Consider the following 19,906-nt stretch of genomic DNA (forward strand, 5'->3'; position numbering starts at 1 on the left):
TTGTATGAAATAAAATAATAAATTGATTCCCCCCTGTAAAATGGCAACCGCCTTGGAGGCACCCTTTGGCACTTTGGGGGGAGAAGGGACCCCGTCTTCCATGCAGTCGCTTCACGGTTCCGGATCTCATTCCTCTCGCCCCCTTTCTTTTCCCCTCTCAGGGAGAATATCAAAGAGAAGGACAAGGTTGAAGTTGTTCCCGAAGAGCCTGAGGAAAGGGAGCAGGTGGCCCCGCGAGGCCGGAAGACGGCCAACAGCCAGGGCCGGCGGAAGGGCCGGATCACCAGGTCGATGACCAACGAGGCCGCGGCGGCTAATGCCGCAGCAGCTGCCGCCACCGAGGAGCCTCCGCCGCCACTGCCCCCGCCGCCAGAACCTTGTGAGTAGACGCCCCGCAAAACAGTTGTTGGCCAGCGGGAAGGGCAGGGCCAGCCCTGTGATGAGGCAGAGTGAGGCAGCTGCCTCAGGCGGCAGATGCTGAGGTGCGGGGAGTGGGCGGACCTGCGAGTGCCACAACAACAACAACAACAACAACAACAACAACAACAACAACAACAACAACAATTTATTTATACCCCGCCCAACTGGTTGGGCTTCCCCAGCCACTCTGGGTGACTTCCAACAAAATATTAAAATACCATAATACATCAAACATTAAAAGCTTCCCTAAAATGTGGTCTGCCCTGTACCTGCCATGTTAGCCTCCTGCCCTTAAGTGCAATGGAAGGCGCTATGTTTTCACCGGTCTTGGATTCAGCTACCAAAATGCCCCCAAATGCCTAAGTGCTCTGCCAAGGAACTGTTCTCCCTTCCGAACGCAAAACGAAAGGAAATTAAAATTTGCCACTCGTTGTGGAAGCGGCAGAGCCCCTTGCCTTGCAGGTAGACATTCCTGGGTTCGATCCACGGCAGGACTGGCCAGCTGCTGCCGGCCAGTGCCCAACAACACTGAGCTAGAGGGGCCAACAGTCTGACTCTGCAAGAGGCAGCTTCCTCTGTTTAAACCAGCCCTTTGTTCAGAACAGGGTGAGCGGCCTTTTAGAAGGGGGCGGGATGTTTTTAATGTATTTTCCCCTGCTTGGTTTTAATGCATCCGTGTGGGTTTTGTTGGTCGGTGGGTGGGTGGGTGACCTTAGGCAAGATAAAACAAGCAACACGTTTTAAGAATAAGAATAAGAAACCGGTGTAAATACTGAACCAAAAATTTGTCCTTTTAGCAACTACTGTTCAGGGTTTGGGGCTGGGAGTCTCTCCCACAGCCTTACCTGGGGTTGCTATTGGGGACTGAAACTGCATTGAACTAAACAACAACAACAATAATAATTTTATTATTTGTACCCTGTCCATCTGACTGTGTTGCCCCAGCCACTCTGGGCAGCTCCTTACGGCCCCTCCCTTGGCAACAGAGGAGACTGTTTTCTGCCAGGTCAGACTCTTTGCTCATCTAGCACAATACTGTCTGCTCTGGCTGGCAGCAGTGCTCCAGAGTCTCACACAAGGAAGCATCTCATTCTCTTTTTTTACCTGGAGGTGGTGGGGATTGAGCCTGGAACATTCTTCATGCAAAGCAAGCGCTCTGAACCACTGAGCTCCATAGTGCCTCCCCCCCATAATCCAAAAATGAGTAATGGCACAGCAGTTAGAGTGTCGAACTAGGACCTGTGGCACCAGGATTCACATCAGCCATGAAGCTGCCTCTCTCTCAGCCTTCCCTACCTCAGAGTTGTGGGGATAATATGGGTGTTGGTGGTGGAGAACTTTGTACACCACCTTGAGCTCCTGGGGGTGGGGAAAGGTAGAATATAAATGCAATAAATAAGCTCAAAATGAAAAAAAACTAAGAAAATAATTCGCCTCCCTAACTGTAAGTTAAGAGAAACAGAACTCAGACCTTCAGATAGCAACAGACAAAAGTTATTTTAAAATGCCTCTCCCCACTTTGCTTCCTTCATTGTCTAAATATTTTCCATGCAGATGTGCTCTAAAAGTTTTATTTTATGCGTGAGGGTCTGCTTTGTCTGTCTTGTCCTAATTTTAAGAACAGCAGGCCAATAAAAAAAAGCGAACGAGGTCACTTCATCTGTGGAGACGTGGTGTCGGTGGCCTTGATGCGCTTAAGAAATTCAGTGAATACTTCCCTCTTTACAATGGCCTCGGGACTGTTGATTCCGGTCCGTGGCTCCCCGTAGCGAATAAAAGCTCTCCGCAGTTATTTCCCTCAAAGAAAAGGATGACGCCCTGTCATTCTGTGCTCAGGAGGTCGCCCATTTATTCGTCTGTAAAGAGACAAGAAGAATCCAGGCAGCCGTCAGTATTGAAAATCAAGTCCATTATAAATACATTGCCATTTTGTGGGATCTCTTAGCTATATTGGAAGGATTCTGGTTTATAAATATATGTAAATTGGAAGGGAAATAAATAACAGACGCCCTTTCCTATGCAAAAACACCCCAAACGTGCTTAAGCTTCCTATTGTCGTAAGTTGGGTTTGTGTAAAAAATCAGTGACCCAAAGTGGTGTCATTCGATTAAGCCGAATGCTGGAAGATTCAGGAAGAAAGCCCTTCTTCATGCAACACAGAGTTAATCTATGGAACTCCCTCCCACAGGAGGCAGTGGTGAATACCAACTTAGCTGGCTTTCATAGAGAATTAGACAAATTCATCAATATCAGTGGCTACCAGCCTTATGTTCTCCCCTCCACTGTAGGAGTCCTTTCTTTTTTTTTTACATAAATCATTTTTATTGATTTTCCAATAAAAAACATCCAATTAAATATCCAGTCATAATACTTCAATTAAAATAAAAAAGATCAAACTATAGTCCAAATTGTATTTACCGTATTTTTCGCTCCATAAGACGCACTTCTTTCCTCCTAAAAGGTAAGGGGAAATGTGAGTGCGTCTTATGGAGCAAATGGCGCTGCGTAGAGAGGGCGAGCTACGCAGCACCCCTTCAGCGAAGCGGGAGGAGGAACAGAGCCCCACTTGCTGTCCTGGCTTCTGCCTTAGCTGCGTGCAGCCTCTTCCGGGCAGGGGGAGCCTTCATCCCCCTGCCCGGGAGAGGCTTTGCGCGGCTATCCCAGAAGCCAGAACAGCAAGAGGCTATCCCAGAAGCCATATCCCTCTTGCTGTTCTGGCTTCTGAGATTCAGAATATTTTTTTTCTTGTTTTCCCCCTCCAAAAACTAGGTGCATTTTATGGTCTGGTGCGTCTTAAAATACGTTATTAATTTCTCGGAGCTCCCCACGGTCTGGATCTCTGAAGCATATCTCCACATCTTAGTCCTGCTCCTCCTCGTTGTTTCCATATTTCCCACATCTCGATTTTAACGCTTCATCCTCCACTATAGGAGTCCTGATCCAGCAGGACTTTTCTTACGTTCTTATGGAGCTTCCAGGACCAGTGGCAGTCTATCTAGGTTCCTAGATTCTTAGGACCCTTGCGAGAACCCAGCGCTGGGCCTGTTCCAGCAGCCAGTCTCGTGCAGATTGTCAGTCTCATGAACTCAAAAATGGTTTGCATGGGCTCTTTGATAAAGAGGTGCTTAAGGAGAAAACCTCCTTTCACACCCTGGCAACCCTCCAGTGCGCTGCCTTTTTCTCCCCCCCTTGCACTCACAGGGGATCTCATGTCCTCCCTCTCTCCCCGTCGATTGCACTCGCAGGGGAGTTCTCTCTTTCTACCCTTCACTAGCGCGCGCAAGGGATCTCTCTTCCTCTTCCTCCCTCTCTCTGCCCCTTGCTTTTTGATGTAATAGGAACCGACTCTCTCCCGCTGTCAGTGGGCCTGGTTCCCGAATGGCCTCAGCAGGCCTTAATGTAAACAGATTAATAGATTACGCTGAAACCGCAAGTCTTGGCCCTTTCACCATCTGACGGGCTCTCCCGCCTCTCTCTCTCTCTCTCTCTCTCTCTCTCTCTCTCTCTCTCTCTCTCCTTGCTCTGTTTCAGCTTCGGCAGAGCCGGTGGAGACATCCCGCTGGACGGAAGAAGAGATGGAAGTTGCAAAAAAAGGTAAAAGCACCCTTTTCTTTTTCAAGGAAGTGTTCTATTGAAGATTGGGCGAGTGTGTCTTGTACAATGCAAAGAGATTCTTCAGTGTTGTTAAACCTTTTTGCAACAGCCAGGAACCTTTTATTTTTTAAAAAAATATCAAACCATTGATCCATTCAGATCAATGTTGTTAGCACTGAAACCCTGGAGAGCTGCTGCCCACCAGTGCTAACAACATTGATCTGAATGGATCAATGGCTTGATTTTTTTATTTTTATTTTTTTAAAAAAAATCAAACCATTGATCTATTCAGATCAGTGTTGTTAGCACTGGCGGGCAGCAGCTCTCCAGGGTTTCAGACTCAGCCCTACCTAGAGACGCAGAGAGGCCTGTAGATCCCTGGAACCTTCTCAGGCAAAGCCGGGTGCTCTGCCATTGACCTGAGGCCCCTCCTGGCTTCAGAATGCAGAGTTTGTCATTTTCAAATAATTCCCTGAACCGGATGAAACAGACTAGAATAGAAAGATAGAGTAGGAAGGGATCCTGAGGGTCATCTAGTCCAACCCCCTGCAACGCAGGAATATGCAGCTGTCCGTTAACGGGGATCAGACCTGCGATGGGACTGTCTCTGAAGATCTTCTTCCCCAAACCAACTCACGGTGTTTTGTTAGCCCTCTAAAACGCTGAGGAGATTAGGCTGTTCTGGGCGTCAGCATTTCAGTTTTATGAAGCTGGTTACCTTGCAGCAATAAAGGCCACTCTTGACATTACCTGGGCTGAAAACCTGTGTGTTGACACACCGTGGTGGCCTTTGGAGCATTGCCATTCTGAACGCTTCTTGCAAACCTTTGAGGCTTAAATCGGCTTAAATGTTCTGAGTTGTATAAAGTGGGAACTCCCTTGTCATCAGATACCAGAGGTGAGTTCTTGCCGGATACTTATATATGGATGAAGAGAGAGGTTTGGGTCCTGTGTGGGAAGGGGAACGTTAAAAACGCGCCAGTCGAGTTGGAGAGAGGCAGTGTGGCGTAGTGGTTAGGGTGTCAGGCTAGATTCGAGTCCCCACTCCGCCGTGAAGCTCACCGGGTGCGGCCGCCACTTGCCTCTCAGCCGAAGCTCTACCTCACAAGGATGTTGTGAGGGGGAAATGAGGAGAGGAAGAGCCGTGTGACATCTCTCAAGCTCTTTTATGCAGGAAAAGTAGGATATAACACAAACTAATAATACAAATCACCATTGTCAGTCCATAATAATAATAATAATAATAAACAGTTTAGGACACCTGTTCTTGCTGTTCGCTTGCTGGCACCTCCAACTGACAGGGTCCCAGGACCATCTGAATGTGGCTCAGGGCATTTGTGTCTAGACAAGCGGGGACTGCAACAAAGTGTTGCGGTATATCTCCGGTCCTGACATGGCGGGTGGGGAACCTCAAGCCCCCCACTCCCAGAGGCGGGGGGTGAATTTGGTCCTCCAGATCCCTCTACCTGATCCTTGGGACTGTCCCCAACCCACAGCACCTCCTCCTGCCTGGTCACAGTCCTTCCGTGAACCACAATTACGCCTCTTTGCTTGTGAGAGGTGTTTGCCCATTTGCAGAGACTTTTGCGTGGCTGGAATGGAGGTGGCTGCAGAATGGTAAGAGAGTCCCATCCTTTGCCCCGCCCACCTTTGGCCACGCCCACCCCTGGCATGTGGCCCTCGGAACGTTGCCCACCTGGGGATGTGGACCTTGGTCTGCTCAGGCTTCCAGCCACACCTTCTCCAATCCTCTTTTCCCTATCTTCCAGATGATTGCTAGCGATTACTGAGCATCCTTGTAGTCCCTGTTGGACTGCTTTTTTAGGGGGTGGGGTTTTTCCCCTTTGGTTTGGCTTTGAAGATTTTTCATTTATTTATTTTTTTGTTTTCTCCTTCTGCAAGCATTTTGTTTTCCCCCTGAATATACTGAGTTGCTGTTTCGCCCCATTCTTATTCTCTCTCATTCTCTCTCTTCACTCCTATCAGCACGGAGACACCAGTTTTGTTATTCGTAGGATAACCCAAAAAGTTTTGGTTCTGTAGAAAGAGGATCAGATCCTGCCTGAGGAGTCTTTTTCTATCATTTTCACCTGGGAAGGTCTCTTAGCTCTGTTTCGCTCCCACCATCTCTCTCTCTCTCTCTCTCTGCTTAATACCGTTTGGGGTTTTGTGGGGGAAGGTTTAGCAGCTTTACAGCCCAGGGAGAATTAGGTTATGTCAACCAGGGAGACTGCATGATCCAGTAGATAAGCTCTCGGCGCTGCGGGGTCAAGAGAGCTGAGTTTTTTTCCCTTTTATTCTTGGCGCTGACATGGAATGACCTTAAAAGAGTCGTGCTCTTCCCCCCTCCCAAAGCCGCCTCTGAGCATGTCAGTTTCGCTGTGTGGGAAAGGAGGCTAATTCTCATCTTCAGAGGAGAGAATTGCCAGCCTCAGGTGTCCTCCTTGGTGGTTTGTCCAACGCTTTTGTCTTCCTGGAAGGAGTATGGGAATCGTACGGCCCTCTACAGATTCATTCCCGCACCCTGACTCCTCAGCGGGATAATTAATCTGCATTCAGAGCTTCCCGTGGGGCCATTTATTTATTTTTTTAAATGCACATGCCGCTTGGTTTTAGCTGCTTTATTAAAAATAAAATGCTCAGTTTACAGAGAGAAGAAAACGATAAAATTATCGGTAAAAGGTAACAGGTAATAAAAAACAGCTCTACAGTCATACCTCGGGTTAAATATGCTTCAGGTTGAGTGTTTTCAGGTTATGCTCCGCGGCGACCCAAAAGTAACAGAACACGTTACTTCCGGGTTTCGCCGCTCGCGCATGCGCAGACGCTCAAAATAACATCATGCGCATGCACAAACGCAGTGAATCGCAACCTGTTCATGCACAGACGCAGGTTGCATTCGCTTCAGGATGCAAACGGGGCTCCGGAACGGATCCCATTCGTATCCAGAGGTACCACTGTATAAAACATTCAGAAGGTAAAATAAGCTAAAAACAGATTAAAATACACATGGACATTCTGCACACATTAGTGAGCTTGTCTAAACATAAATGTTTTTAGCAGGTGCGGAAAAAGAGTACAGCTGCCTGACGTCAATAGGCAAGGGGTTCCAGACTGCAGGTGCCGCCACGCTAAAAGATAGAATTCCTTCAAATGTGGAAAGGGTATTATGCGGCGCTTGTAACAGTGCCAGCTCTGCAGATCAGAGCAGCTGTGTGGCCTGTTTGGGGTCAGGCGATCTCGTAGGTAAACTGGTCCCAAGTTGTTAAAGACTTAATAGACTAATAGTAAGTAACACCTTGAACTTGGCCTGGAAGCAGCTTGGCAGTCGGTGCCGGTCTCTGAGCACAGGTGTTCCATGCTGAAAGATAGCTCAGTTGATAGAGTCTCTCAGAATCTCAGGCTTGTGGGTTTGAGCACCACTCCCTCTGTGGAGAGGGGAGTCCTGTGCGTCTTAATTTGTGGTGTGTAAGATAAAATCCTGCCAAACAGCATAGGATTTTTCAGGGTCCTCCAAACCTTTGGCAACATGTAATTTGTTTTTTGTTTTTTCTCCAGCTCACGCTAAACTCGTCATACTTTTATACCACAGCAAATCGCTCTGATATCTGCTTTCATGAATGGCAATCTATGCCTATTTTAATTAAATCAAAATCTGAAAGGCTGCAGGTTCGTAGGCCTGCTTCCTGGATTGTGTTGCGGTTTTGTGAAGCAAAGAAACCTTTGTATAGACCCTAAGGGGGGAAAGCCCAGAGGTGTCTTGTAAATAAATCACATTCTTCTCTTTGACCAACCTTGGTTCTTCTCCCACTCCCCAACGCAGTTTTGAAAGCCAGAGATTTTTGCGGTTATGATTCCTTTTTTAAAAAACCAAAAAAAACCAAGAACTGTCTCTCTTCTGCTTCCGACAGGGTTAGTGGAACACGGCCGCAACTGGGCAGCCATTGCCAAGATGGTGGGAACGAAGAGCGAGGCCCAGTGCAAAAACTTCTACTTCAACTACAAGAGGAGACACAACCTTGACAGCCTCCTTCAGCAGTACAAGCAGAAAGTGAGCAGGAGAAGGAGTGGGGGGGAGTCGCAGAATCGCAGAACTGTAAAGTTGGAAGGGACCCTAAGGGCCATCTAGTCCAACCCCCTGCAACGCAGGAATCACGGCTAGAGAATCTCTGACACCCAACCTCTGCTTGGAAACCTCCACTGAAAGAGAGTTCACCATCTCCCAAGGGAGCTTGTCAAACAACTCTTACCCTCAGACAGTTCTTCCTGATGTTTAGTCAGAATCTCCCTCCTTGCAGTCTGAAGCCATCGGGTCTGGTGGCAGCCCTTCAGATCTTGGTCAGCCTTGGGTCAAGCGCTGGGGTGGGGGCAAGGAGAATGTGGGCAAGGGCAGGGACGTTTTCCGTCTGGTTTGGAAAACCAGAGCCAGGTTCAAGAGAGGGCCTTCCTCATCTTTTTTTTTTAAATCATTTTTATTGATTTGCCAATAAAAAACATCCAATTAATATATCCAATCATAATACTCCAATTAAAATAAAAAACTAAAATAAAAAAGACCAAATTATAGTGCAAATTATAATTATTAATTTTTCGGGGCTCCCCGCAGTCTGGATCTCTGAAGCATATCTCCACATCTCAGTCCTGCCTCTCCGTGTGGGCCTTCCTCACCTTGAGCCAGAGCCATCGGTCCCTTTAGCTCAGTATTGTCCACACCGACTGGCAGCAGTTCTCCAGAGTTTCACACAGGGAGGGTCTCTCCCAGCCCTCTCTAGGAGGTGCCAGGGATCGATCCTGGGAACTTTCCGGATGCAGATCAGGGCCCCTGACAGAGAGCTGCAGTCCCTCCCCTCTGAAAGCAAAGTAGGGTTCTAGTCCTACGATGAAGTGGTTCAAATGGGAACATAGGAAGCTGCATTGCACTGTACGTGTAATAGATGAGCGCAACTAACTTAGCACAATTAAATTTCAATAGCACTTGGTTGGATATAACCTTTTATATTTTAGTGTATGCTTTTTAAAAAACAAAACAAAAACCCCTAAGATCTTGGCTGTACACCCCACCCAAAATGTAGCGTGTGAAGAAGCCCTTGTGATGTAGTCGGGAGACTGTTCTGTGTTTGGTGCCGGGTTAAGGGGTTAAAACCACAGAGTTGGGAATAATAAGAATAAGAATAAGAATAAGAATTAGAATTAGAATAAGAATAAATTTTATTTATATCCCGCCCTCCCCAGCCGAAGCCGGGCTCAGGGCGGCTAACAACAATAAAACAATACAAAAGTACAGCATAAACAACACTCTGAAATCGTTCATTATAAAATTAATTAATTCAAGCCACTGGCAACCATTGGGCCAGAGCTCCGCGAAGATTGCCGAGGGAGTCAGGCTGTGCCCTGGCCAAAGGCCTGGTGGAACAGCTCTGTCTTGCAGGCCCTGCGGAAAGATGTCAAGTCCCCCAGGGCCCTGGTCTCTTGTGACAGAGTGTTCCACCAGAACACTCTGGTGAACCATAGAGCTGGGAAGAATCTAGCCTAACCAATGAGCCATGTGTGTGTGTCTTGTCTGTCTGTCTGCACCCATATATATATATATTTGAGTAACCACCTTCCCCTTATTTTTCTGCCTTTTTTAGTCTTCTCGAAGGCCCCGCGAGGAGCGCGAAGTCTCACAGTCCGAAAGCGTGGCATCGACAGTCTCCGCGCAGGAGGACGAGGACATCGAAGCATCCAACGAGGAAGAGAACCCAGAAGACAGCGAAGGTGATTCTCAGATTGGCCCTCAAAATCCCAGCTGGATTTGCAGGTTTCGCTTCCCTTTCGATCGGGAAACAAGCTGAATGGGATGATGGGAGTTGTAGTCCGTGAGCCTTGGGAGTGCCCATAGGCTCCTATCCCAGCGCTCCCTGTTTCTGGACTCCCATCAACCCCCACTCCTGCTGCTGTTGAACTCCAACTCCCATCGGTCCCAGCCAGAGTTGCCAATGGTGAGCCGTGATGGGAGCTGTAGCCCAACACTCTCTGAAGAGGCCCAGGCTCCTCATCTCCAGAGTGCAAAAAGCAGAGAAGGCTGCAGTAGCCAAGACCAGAGCAGGATACTCCACAAACCAGGGTTGTTGTTATTATTCATTTATGAAAATATTTGTATACCGCTGTACCTTTAAAAAAATGAAAGCGGTTTACCAAAAAAAAAAGTGGAACCTTATAATAAAGCCACAAAGAGCTTAAAAACAGGCATCACTTAACCACTTTGGATGGATGTATTCTTAACCTGGGCATCTGGCGGAATACCAAAATGTTTTAAGCAGGCGTTTAAAAGTTGCCACAGAGGGTGCCTGCCGAATCTCTAGTAGCAGATTGTTCCACAGGATGACACCCAAGGCTCGGTTTCTTGTTCTCAAATGAGCCTCACCACCTGGGGGAATGATCAACGACACTCCTGCGGGTGAGCTGAGATATTAGGGGGTCAGGCAGAGGGAGGACGGAGTTTTCATCACCTTGGGTAGGGTAGCTGCTGTGGTCTGGCTTGGTGCAGTTTCAAGAGCACAGAGCCAATCGATGTCCACCCCCCTCCAGTGCTTTTTTCCCCAGGGGGTACTCAAAGGCACACAGCACCGGCACCACTTTCCGCTGTTGTTAAAAAGTGTGGCACTTGCTGTAACAGCTTCATAGTGACTAAGGTAAAGGTAAAGGGACCCCTGACCATTAGGCCAGTCGTGGCCGACTCTGGGGTTGTGGCGCTCATCTCGCTTTATTGGCTGAGGGAGCCGGTGTACAGCTTCCGGGTCATGTGGCCAGCATGACTAAGCCGCTTCTGGCGAACCAGAGCAGCGCACTGAAACACCGTTTACCTTCCCGCCGGAGAGGTACCTATCTACTTGCACTTTGACGTGCTTTTGAACTGCTAGGTTGGCAGGAGCAGGGACCAAGCAACAGGAGCTCACCCCGTTGCGGGGATTTGAACTGCTGACCTTCTGATCGACAAGTCCTAGGCTCTGTGGTTTAACCCACAGCGCCACCCGCATCCCTGACAGCACCACCCACATCCCTGCAGCGCCACCCACATCCCTGACATGGTACTTATTTTTCTAGGAAAAAGTCACTGACCCCACCCCACTGCCCAGAGGCCTAAGGTCTCTGAGGCGCCAGCTCTCTCCTCTTTTGAGAGTGCGTTGCCCGGCGCCGCTAAGCGGTAATCGTCTGGCATCCCGTTAAAGCTCCTTAATTACCGTTCGGATGCTTACACCCAACTTAATGCCTTTGCAGGTGCTGAAAATAGCTCCGACACCGAGAGCGCGCCGTCTCCTTCGCCGGCGGAGGCTGCCAAGCCCATGGAGGAGGCCCCTCCCGAGAGCGTCTCTTCGGCTTCCAGGATGACGACCGCCGAGGCAGCGGAGCAGGAGTCCCCCGTGAAAACAGCGCCCGGGGCCTCCTCTCCCTCGGCAGCCCAGAGCGCCAAGCCGGTAGCCGAGAGTGAGAGCCCTGAGCTGCAGGTGAAGGAAGAGGCGGGGGCCGAGGCGGAGGAATCCATGGAGGCCGAGAGCGGGAGCCAGCTTGCGGACACCAAGCCTGTCCTCCCTGCGAACCCCAAAGTGGAGCCCCTGGAGCCCGAAGCGAGGCTTCCGGAAGACGTCCAGGTGAAGACGGAGAGCGATGCCAAAGAGCGGGAAGAGGAAATGATGGCCAAGGAGAAGACGGAGCCGGAAGGGATGGACTTTGGCTTGGCCCAGGAGGCTAGCGCTCAGAGGATGGAGCCCACCTCGGACAATGACTCGAGCGCCACTTGTAGTGCCGATGAGGACGTGGATGGAGAACCCGACAGGCAGAGGTAAAAAGGTCTGCCCTCCAGTCGAAGGCTGGAGAGTTTTCACAAAGAATTGGTGCTACTGATTGTGGCCAGATGAGGAGCCGTTCTGGCCCGCTATGTACCACCTGCTTTGCGGTCTTGTCCACCTAAGTTGGATAGGCAAGCAATGCAGTATGATCCCAATGTAGAGCAAGGCTTGGGCTCCTCCATTCTGTGTGCCAAGCCTGACCTGCCAGAGGTTCAGATTTGGCCTTGGCTTGGAAACCCCTGCCCCACACCTGACATCGTATGTGATGCCAGGTGTGGGGCAGGTAGAGGCACATCTGGCAGCGCACAACCAAATGCACTCCCCATCTTGCTTTCGGAGGTATCGCTGAAGCCTCAGGTCTCTTAATGCGCCACATAGCACTCTCTGCAAATCCTGCACGGTGCTTGGAAGACCCACTTTTGGTACTTCAAAGCATCCACTCACCTCACAGCATTGCAACATTGGGAGGCTGGCAGCTACACAGCCCTCACACCTGTCAAATGTGACCTACATGCTTAGGATCTGAGAAGGATCCATCTGGCCTGTGGACCCCATAAAATTCCTCAACCCTGATTTAGAGACAAGTGGTTTTTTTAGTCCAAGACTGCTTTTAGCCACAGGCCTTCTTCAAATGAAGCAAAGGATCTCCATAATTTTGTGTATGTGTTTAGGCCAGGAATACCTAATCTGCTTGGGCCCTGTGGGAAGGGGGAGGGCCCATTTGGAAATCTAGGAAGCTGTTGCAGGCACCATGAAATAGTGAGAGCCAGTGTGGTGTAGTGCTGGACTAGGAGGACCTGGGAGACCAGGGTTCAAATTCCCACTGGGCCATGAAGCTCACTGGGTGACCTTGGGCCAGTCACTCTCAGATTCCCTGTCAGGAATTCATTAGCTGTGATTCCTGCTTTGCAGGGGGTTGGACTAGATGTCCCTTTGGGTCTCTTCCAACTCTACAATTCCGAGATTCTAAGATGTAGAGGGACACGGCGTCTTCCCTCCAAGAGGGTGCTCCTTCCCCTCTTGCTAGCCTGGAAATTTGGCTTGCCAGCCCTCCCCCCCAAAAAAATCATTCTCGGTTTCCTGCCCCTAAAACACGGAATCCAGTCTGGCCAGGGGTGAAGAGTGGAGCTACCTTTCCCTCTTCCGGCCTCGCCATCTGCACATATTTCTGTGATCTCCCCTGCGCAGAATTCCTTGCCCATTTCAGCCAGGTGAGTGGTTTAAATGCAAGGCTGGGCTGGGCTGGGCTGAAAAAAACAACCCCGCTGCTCCTAACACTCAAGTCTCGATGGTGTTGGCCCCGCAGTTTTTCTGCTGCCGAGAGTGCGCAGACTGCTCTTGCACAGCGTGGGGAGTTTGTGTGCTGTCCGGGGAACCATCTCCAGTTGTTTCCTTCCGCCTTCCTCTCCAGGGTTTCAGTGCCGTCTGCGATACACCCTCTCGGTGTAATGGAAAGTTTCCTCTCTCCCGCTCAGGGTTGGCTTGGAAGCCATCCATGGAACGGTTTTAGTTGGGCTTGCCCTGGACAGGGTGTTAAATGTCAAAGCTATTGAGTTGCTCTGTTTCCATATTTTTTTTCTTACCAAGAGTATTGCAGAGAACTTTCCCTTCTAGCCAATGGAGGGGCTGGGGGAAGAATCTCCGCTCTTGATCCATAAAAGTCCCAGACCAGCCTGCTGCAATCAGCTACCCAAAGACATTTCCCTTTTTCTTTTTAGTTAGGGTTGCCACCCCGAAAGTTGTTGAACTTATTTTTTTTTTACAAAAAACACCAAAATAACACTATAGGACAAAGCACCGCCTTCCAGAAATTCTCCCCAGACATCAGTTCCAGGAAAATCCAGGTGTATGGCAGTCCTGTTTTTAGTCATATTATTGCTCAATTAATGGTACCCTGTTTTTATCCTACTGTTCCTCCAAGGAGCTCAAGGTGGCATACATAGTTTTCTTCCTCCCCATTTAATCCTCACAGCAAACCCTTTAAGATAGGTTAGGCTGAGAGTGACCATGAGCTTCATGGCTGAGTGGGGAGTGTTGCTTAGAGTCCAACGCGCAAACCACTATGCTATGCTTCACGTCGATGGATCATTTGTTTCCCCCTTCTTTTTCATTCCTCGGTGAGTTCTCTCTCTTAAAAAAACCCAACTCATTGGTTTCATAATTTATAGCAAAACCAATAATTGCAACACAACAAATACAGCATTTCAGAAACAATTAGGTACATCAGTCAGTTGAAGACTCTGCCTTATGTAATTGCATTTGCCTTTTTCACTCTTTTTGGTTTAAACGAGTCCTGCCCTAAACAGATCAAGCCTTTCCAATTTTCAAATAAGAGCATACTGAGTTGGTGATGCTCTGCCATTATCCTTTATCTTCCTATATAGTATTTGTGTAAGGGGAAAAAAATCGTCATGCTGCAGTTCATGTGCCTGCCAGCTGGCGGGGTTGGTGAGCAATGTAAGCAGCAGCAGCAGCAGCAGCCCCAGGTGTTAACATTAAATAGTGCAGTTACTCCAGGATAAACCTAATCCGCTTTCTTACCTCCCTTCACTGTTCTCAGTTTTTCGTGTTATTTTTTCTGCACATGTAATAGTCCCGTTCCTCCGTCGTGTGTTCTGATATCATTTCCTTCCCCATCCAGAATGTTTACGATGGACTCAAAGCCTTCCCTGTTGAATCCCACCGGGCCCCTCATTGTGTCGTCTGCGATAAAACAAGTGCCGATGGACTTGCAGCAGCTTCAGCACCGGGCGGCTGTGATACCACCCATGGTACGTTCCGTACGGCGCTAGGGATCCCCTTGACCAGGAAGGCGCCTAGCTCAGCAGAGGGGCCCCCATCTGTCCTGGCAACGTGGGCAGTGGTTAGGGTCAAATGGAGCTTGGGAGTGCAGCAGCGCCTGGACCTTAAGGAGCAGGAAGGCTTCTGATCAGACCAGTTCCACATTAGATGCTTTGCCAGGCAGAGGGGAGCAGGTGGTGCTGTGGTCTAAACTCCTGAGCCTTTTGGGCTTGCTGATCGGAAGGTCAGTGGTTCAAATCCCCATGATGGAGTGAGCTCCTGTTCCTCTGTCCCAGCTTCTGCCAACCTAGCAGTTCGAAAGCACACCAGTGCAAGTAGATAAATAGGTACCACTGTGGTGGGAAGGTAAACGGCGTTTCTGTGCACTCTGGCACTCATCATCACAGTGTCCCATTGTGCCAGAAGCGGTTCAGTCCTGCTGGCCACATGACCCAGAAAGCTGTCTGTGGACAAACTCCGACTTCCTCGACCTGAAGCGAGATGAGTGCCACAACCCCATAGTCGCCTTTGATTGGACTTGACTGTCCAGGAGTCCTTTACCTTTTTGCATTGCCAGGCAATTTGGGCCTCGAAAATCCAGGCAAAATCCTGGAAGCGCTCCTTTTGATGAATACATGGCTTCCGATTGGCTCTGTGCAGATGTCCTCCAAGTTGAATCCTGACAAGACAGAAGAACTGTTTCTGGTGGGCAGGGAGCGGGCAGGCGTGGGGGACTCCCTGGTCCTGAATGGGGTAACTGTGCTACCAAAGAACCAAGTGCGCTGCCTGGGAGTCATTTTGGACTCACAGCTGTCCGTAGAAGCGCAGGTTAATTCTGTGTCCAGGGCAGCTGGTCTACCAGCTCCATCTGGTATGCCGGCTGAGACCCTACCTGCCAGCAGACTGTCTCACCAGAATGGTGCATGCTCTGGTTATCTCCTGCTTGGGCTACCTTAGAAGATGACTTGTAAACTTAAACTAATCCAGAATGCAGCAGCAAGACTGGTCAGTTCGAGTGGCCACTGGGACCATATAACACCAGTCTTAAAGGATCTCCTAATACGTTTCCGAGCACAATTCAAAGTGTTGGTGCTGATCTTTAGAGCCCTAAACGGCTTCGGCCCAGTATGCCTGAAGGAGCGTCTCCACCCCCATCATCCAGCCCGGACACTGAGATCCAGCGCCGAGGGCCTTCTGGTGGTTCCCTCACTGAAAGAAGTGAGGTTACAGGGAACCAGGCAGATGGCTTTCTCAGTGGTGGCGCCCGCCCTGTGGAACGCCCTCCCGTCAGTTACCAAAGAGATAAATATTTTACTTTTAGAAGACATCTGAAAGCAGCCTTGCACTGGAAAGTTCTTAATGGTTGTTCTTTATGTTTTGTTGGGAGCCACCCAGAGTGGCTGGGGAAACCCAGTCAGGTGGGCGGCATATGAATAATGATATAATAAAATTATTATTAAGCTGTTGGAAGCTCTCCTTACGATGAATGGGTGGCTTCTGATGTCCTCCCAAATCCGTTCCGAGCCGTTTTTACTTTTCTTTTTTGACAATCAAGTGTCGTGCAAATTTCATGCAATGAGCCGCGTCTGTTTCCTTCGCCCTCCTGCTTCTCTGCAGGTCTCTTCTACTCTGCAGGGGCTCCCCATGAGTGGCTACACCCTCTTCCAGCAGCACATCAAGGCCATGCACAAGTCCACCATGTTGGAAGAGCGGCAGCGGCAGGAGACCATGGAGGTGGATTGCCGGAGGCCAGGCAGCCCCTGCGGCCCGTCCAAGAGCCCAAACGTCGAGTGGGACGGTAGGTGGAGCCCGCAACCCTTCCACCCTCGTCCCGTCTCCTGCGCCCTTCCCCAGCCTTCCACCCTCCAGAGGTTGCTGAGCTGCGGTGACCATCAGCCCTGGCCTACGCAGCTTCCCAGGGTTTCAGACAGGGTGTGCGTTCTCAGCGCTGTCTAGAGATTTCTTGGGTCAAACCCCAGGAGAGCTACAGTCCTTTCCCGTAAAACAAAACAAGGTTCTGGTCCTCATGATTCTGATTTCATTAGGAAGCTGCTTGGTACGGAGTCAGACCAATGGGCTGCCTAGCTCAGTGTTGCCTATTCTGACTGGCAGAGGCTGTCCAGGGTTTCAGACCAGGTGGGACATCAGATGTTCTACCACTGAGCTGCAGTTTTTCCCCATCAAATTTTAGTATACTCATACCTTGGTTCTTGAACCTCTTGGTGCTCGGACGTTTTGGCTCCCGAACTCTGCTAACCCGGAAATGAATGTTCCGGTTTGTGAACGTTTTTCGGAAGCCGAACGTCCGACGCAGTTTCCGTGGCTTCCGATTGAGTGCAGGAAGCTCCTGCAGCCAATCGGAAGCCGCACCTGGGTTTTCAAACCGTTTCGGGAGTTAAACAGACTCCCAGAATGAGTTAAGTTCGACAGCCAAGGTACCAGTATATTATGAGATAGTCCTTTCTCCTTTTCCATCATTTGTACAGATCTATGATGTAGCTCAATGGTAGAGCCTTGCATGCTCAGGGTTCCAGGTTCCATCACCCCACACTTCTCCCTGGGGAGAGTGTTCTGCAGATGGGGAGCCACCACAGAAAAGTCCCTATTCTCGTGCTGCCACCCTCCGGACCTTTCGTGGCTCCTTTGGGTGACACCCCCGGATGCTTGGAATAAAAACGGAGGGGGCCTCTAGTTTGCCTGCGGTCTCTGCAATCCCCAGCCTGACTTGTGCTGCTTTCCTTTCCGCAGGGAAGTCCGTTGCCTACATGCCTTACGCCGACGTCAAGCGAGCCATGGAGCAGGAAGCCCAGATGCAGAGCGCGGTGGTGAGGTCAGCCTCGCCTTACCGCCTGTCTCCGAGGGAGGTCAGCAAGGTCTCCCCGCAGCCTGACATGAACGCCGCTCGCTACAGCGTCCCCCCAGGTATTTTTGGCCCAGCCAACTGTGCCCCCTCCCAATTTGCTTGCTGGGAGGATCGGGGTAGGTAGGGGTGGGTTTGTTGATGATTGGGTTCTTGGAGCCTGGTTTTTAAAAAAATTTTAATTATTATAATTATTATCATCATCATACCCCAAAGAATCAATAAAACAGTGAAATTACCGGTAAATGATAAAATCCTAGAGTTGGGAAGGATCATCCCATGCTCTGAACTAACCAGTTAAAAACAACCATTTGAAGGGTTATTGGACGGGAGTAATTGGGTTGTTGTTTTTATTTTGATTATGTATTTTGTGGTTTTATATTTTGATATTATTCTGTGAACTGCCCTGAGACCTCCAGCTATAGGGTGGTATATAAATTAAATAAATTAATAAAATAATAAAATAATTTAAAACACCCCCCAAAATGATTAAAAGCAGCTCTAAGCTGAAAACCAGATTCAGGCATATATAAGCATTCTATGTATCTGGGCAGGATTGCGGAAACAAAAATGTTTTTATTAGGCTTCAGAAAGAGTGCCTGCCAGCCTGGTGTCAATAGGCAGAGAATTGGGAGTGTAAGTGCTTCCACACTAAAAGATTCGATTTCTTGTTTTTTGTTGCATTCACTTGAATATTTAGGATCCATGCTTTTGTGACATGTCTCAAGGCAGCTTGCAAAATGAAATGCCAGAAAACCAGTTGATAAATAATCTGAAGAACATAATTTAAAACATGGATAGGATTGTAATAGCTACTAATTGGTGACAGGGAAGGAGGAAGGACCACAGCTGAACGCTTTGAATGCAGGCGGTCCTGGGTTCAGTTCCTGGCATCTCCAGGTAGAACTGGGGGGAGACCCCTACCTGAAACCCTAGAGAGCTGCTGCCAGTCAGTGTAGCAGGCAATCCTGAGCTGAGGACTCGACTCTGAATAAGGCAGTGTCCTGTGATCCTGCCCACGCTGATAGGGGTTAAGCCCCATTCAGTTTAGCGAAAATTTCCATTCACTAAATGAGCATAGCGTTGGGCTTTGAGTGTAGTTTTTGAATGCACAATTTCGCTTCCCGCGATTCGGGTTTTCAGACGAATCGCAGGCACTCTCAAAGCTTAAAAATGGCAAATTTAAAACAGATTTCTACAGACGAAAACTGGTTAAGTCGAAGCTTTTTGACTATGGCTAGAAACTTGGAAAGCGTACAGAGCGCGGCTCATCGTTCAGTTCTGATATTTGTTATCTTTCTTTAAAAATGATGCAGATTATTCACCCTGTTATTTATGGAGACCTTTCCCTTCTCTCTCCCTCCCCTCTTTCCAAGTCCTCCAACCTGCTCCTCATCAAGTCATTAGCAACTTACCTGAAGGGGTCCGGCCCCCAACTACACGGCCCACCAGGCCGCCGCCCCCCCTGATCCCGTCCTCCAAAACAGTGGTTCCATCGGAGAAGCCTTCTTTCATCATGGGAGGGTCCATCTCGCAAGTAAGGCCGGGGGACGACTACTTTGTATTAAAGGGGCTCATTTTAGTAAAATGCCAAACTGGGGAGACGGCTAGCCTTACCCCGTAGCACAAGGGGCTTACCGTATTTTTCGTTCTATAAGATGCACCAGACCATAAGACGCACCTAGTTTTTGGAAGAGGAAAACGAGGGGAAAAAAATCTGAATCCCAGAAGCCAGGACAGCTAGCGGGACCACTGCGCAGCTCCTCTGTATGTAGGATTTCTTCCTGCTGCACATCCAGGGCATTATGATAGTCATCTTTCAACAAACGTTGTTGTTTTCCTAGCGCTACTGTCAAATCTTCCTATACATAATCAAAAGTTAAAAACAGGAATCCCAAATTACACACAGTATACCTTTACAAAACAATAAAGCAAAGGCAGACATTTGCACCAGGAAAATATACCGCATTTTTCACCAGACCATAAGACGCACCTAGTTTTTGGTAGAGGAAAACAAGAAAAAAAATATTCTGGATCCCAGAAGCCCAGGCAGCAAGCGGGATCGCTGTCCTGACTTTGCCGCACGCAGCCTCTCCCGGGCTGGGGGAGCCTTCATCCCCTGCCCAGGAGAGGCTGCGTGCAGCTAAGGCTCTCCCAAGAGCAACGCTCCCTTTAAAGAGCTTGCGGAGTGTGTGTGCGGCTCTTGGGGGCTTTTCCCCAAGGAGGGAGCGCTGAGCAGAGCCTCCCGCCTGCATTCGCTCCATAAGACGCACACACATCTCCCCTTACTTTTTAGGAGGGGAAAAGTGCGTCTTATAGAGCGAAAAATATGGTAACTGGTGATACGTAAGAAGCAACAAAGGAGGTCCGTTGCCGCCCTTGCTTCCAGTTTCTTCTGCCAAGCGAATGCCAAGTGGGACCT

General features: G+C 49.2%; 1 protein-coding gene across 3 annotated transcripts in view; it reads left to right on the forward strand.

Annotated features, from left to right (window-relative positions):
• Nucleotides 1-19,906, forward strand: part of NCOR1 (nuclear receptor corepressor 1) — a 120,110-nt gene that overhangs the window by 60,728 nt on the left and 39,476 nt on the right. For all 3 annotated transcript variants that reach the window (XM_081171921.1, XM_081171923.1, XM_081171922.1), the window contains exons 17-25: nt 162-379; nt 3,952-4,014; nt 7,926-8,065; nt 9,645-9,771; nt 11,275-11,836; nt 14,485-14,614; nt 16,242-16,422; nt 17,373-17,546; nt 18,861-19,021. In XM_081171921.1, the coding sequence (XP_081028047.1) occupies nt 162-379; nt 3,952-4,014; nt 7,926-8,065; nt 9,645-9,771; nt 11,275-11,836; nt 14,485-14,614; nt 16,242-16,422; nt 17,373-17,546; nt 18,861-19,021 (1,756 nt within the window). The remainder of the gene's footprint in view (nt 1-161; nt 380-3,951; nt 4,015-7,925; nt 8,066-9,644; nt 9,772-11,274; nt 11,837-14,484; nt 14,615-16,241; nt 16,423-17,372; nt 17,547-18,860; nt 19,022-19,906) is intronic.

This window comes from Podarcis bocagei (assembly GCF_964188305.1).
Source record: "Podarcis bocagei genome assembly, chromosome: 15".
NCBI lineage: Eukaryota > Metazoa > Chordata > Lepidosauria > Squamata > Lacertidae > Podarcis > Podarcis bocagei.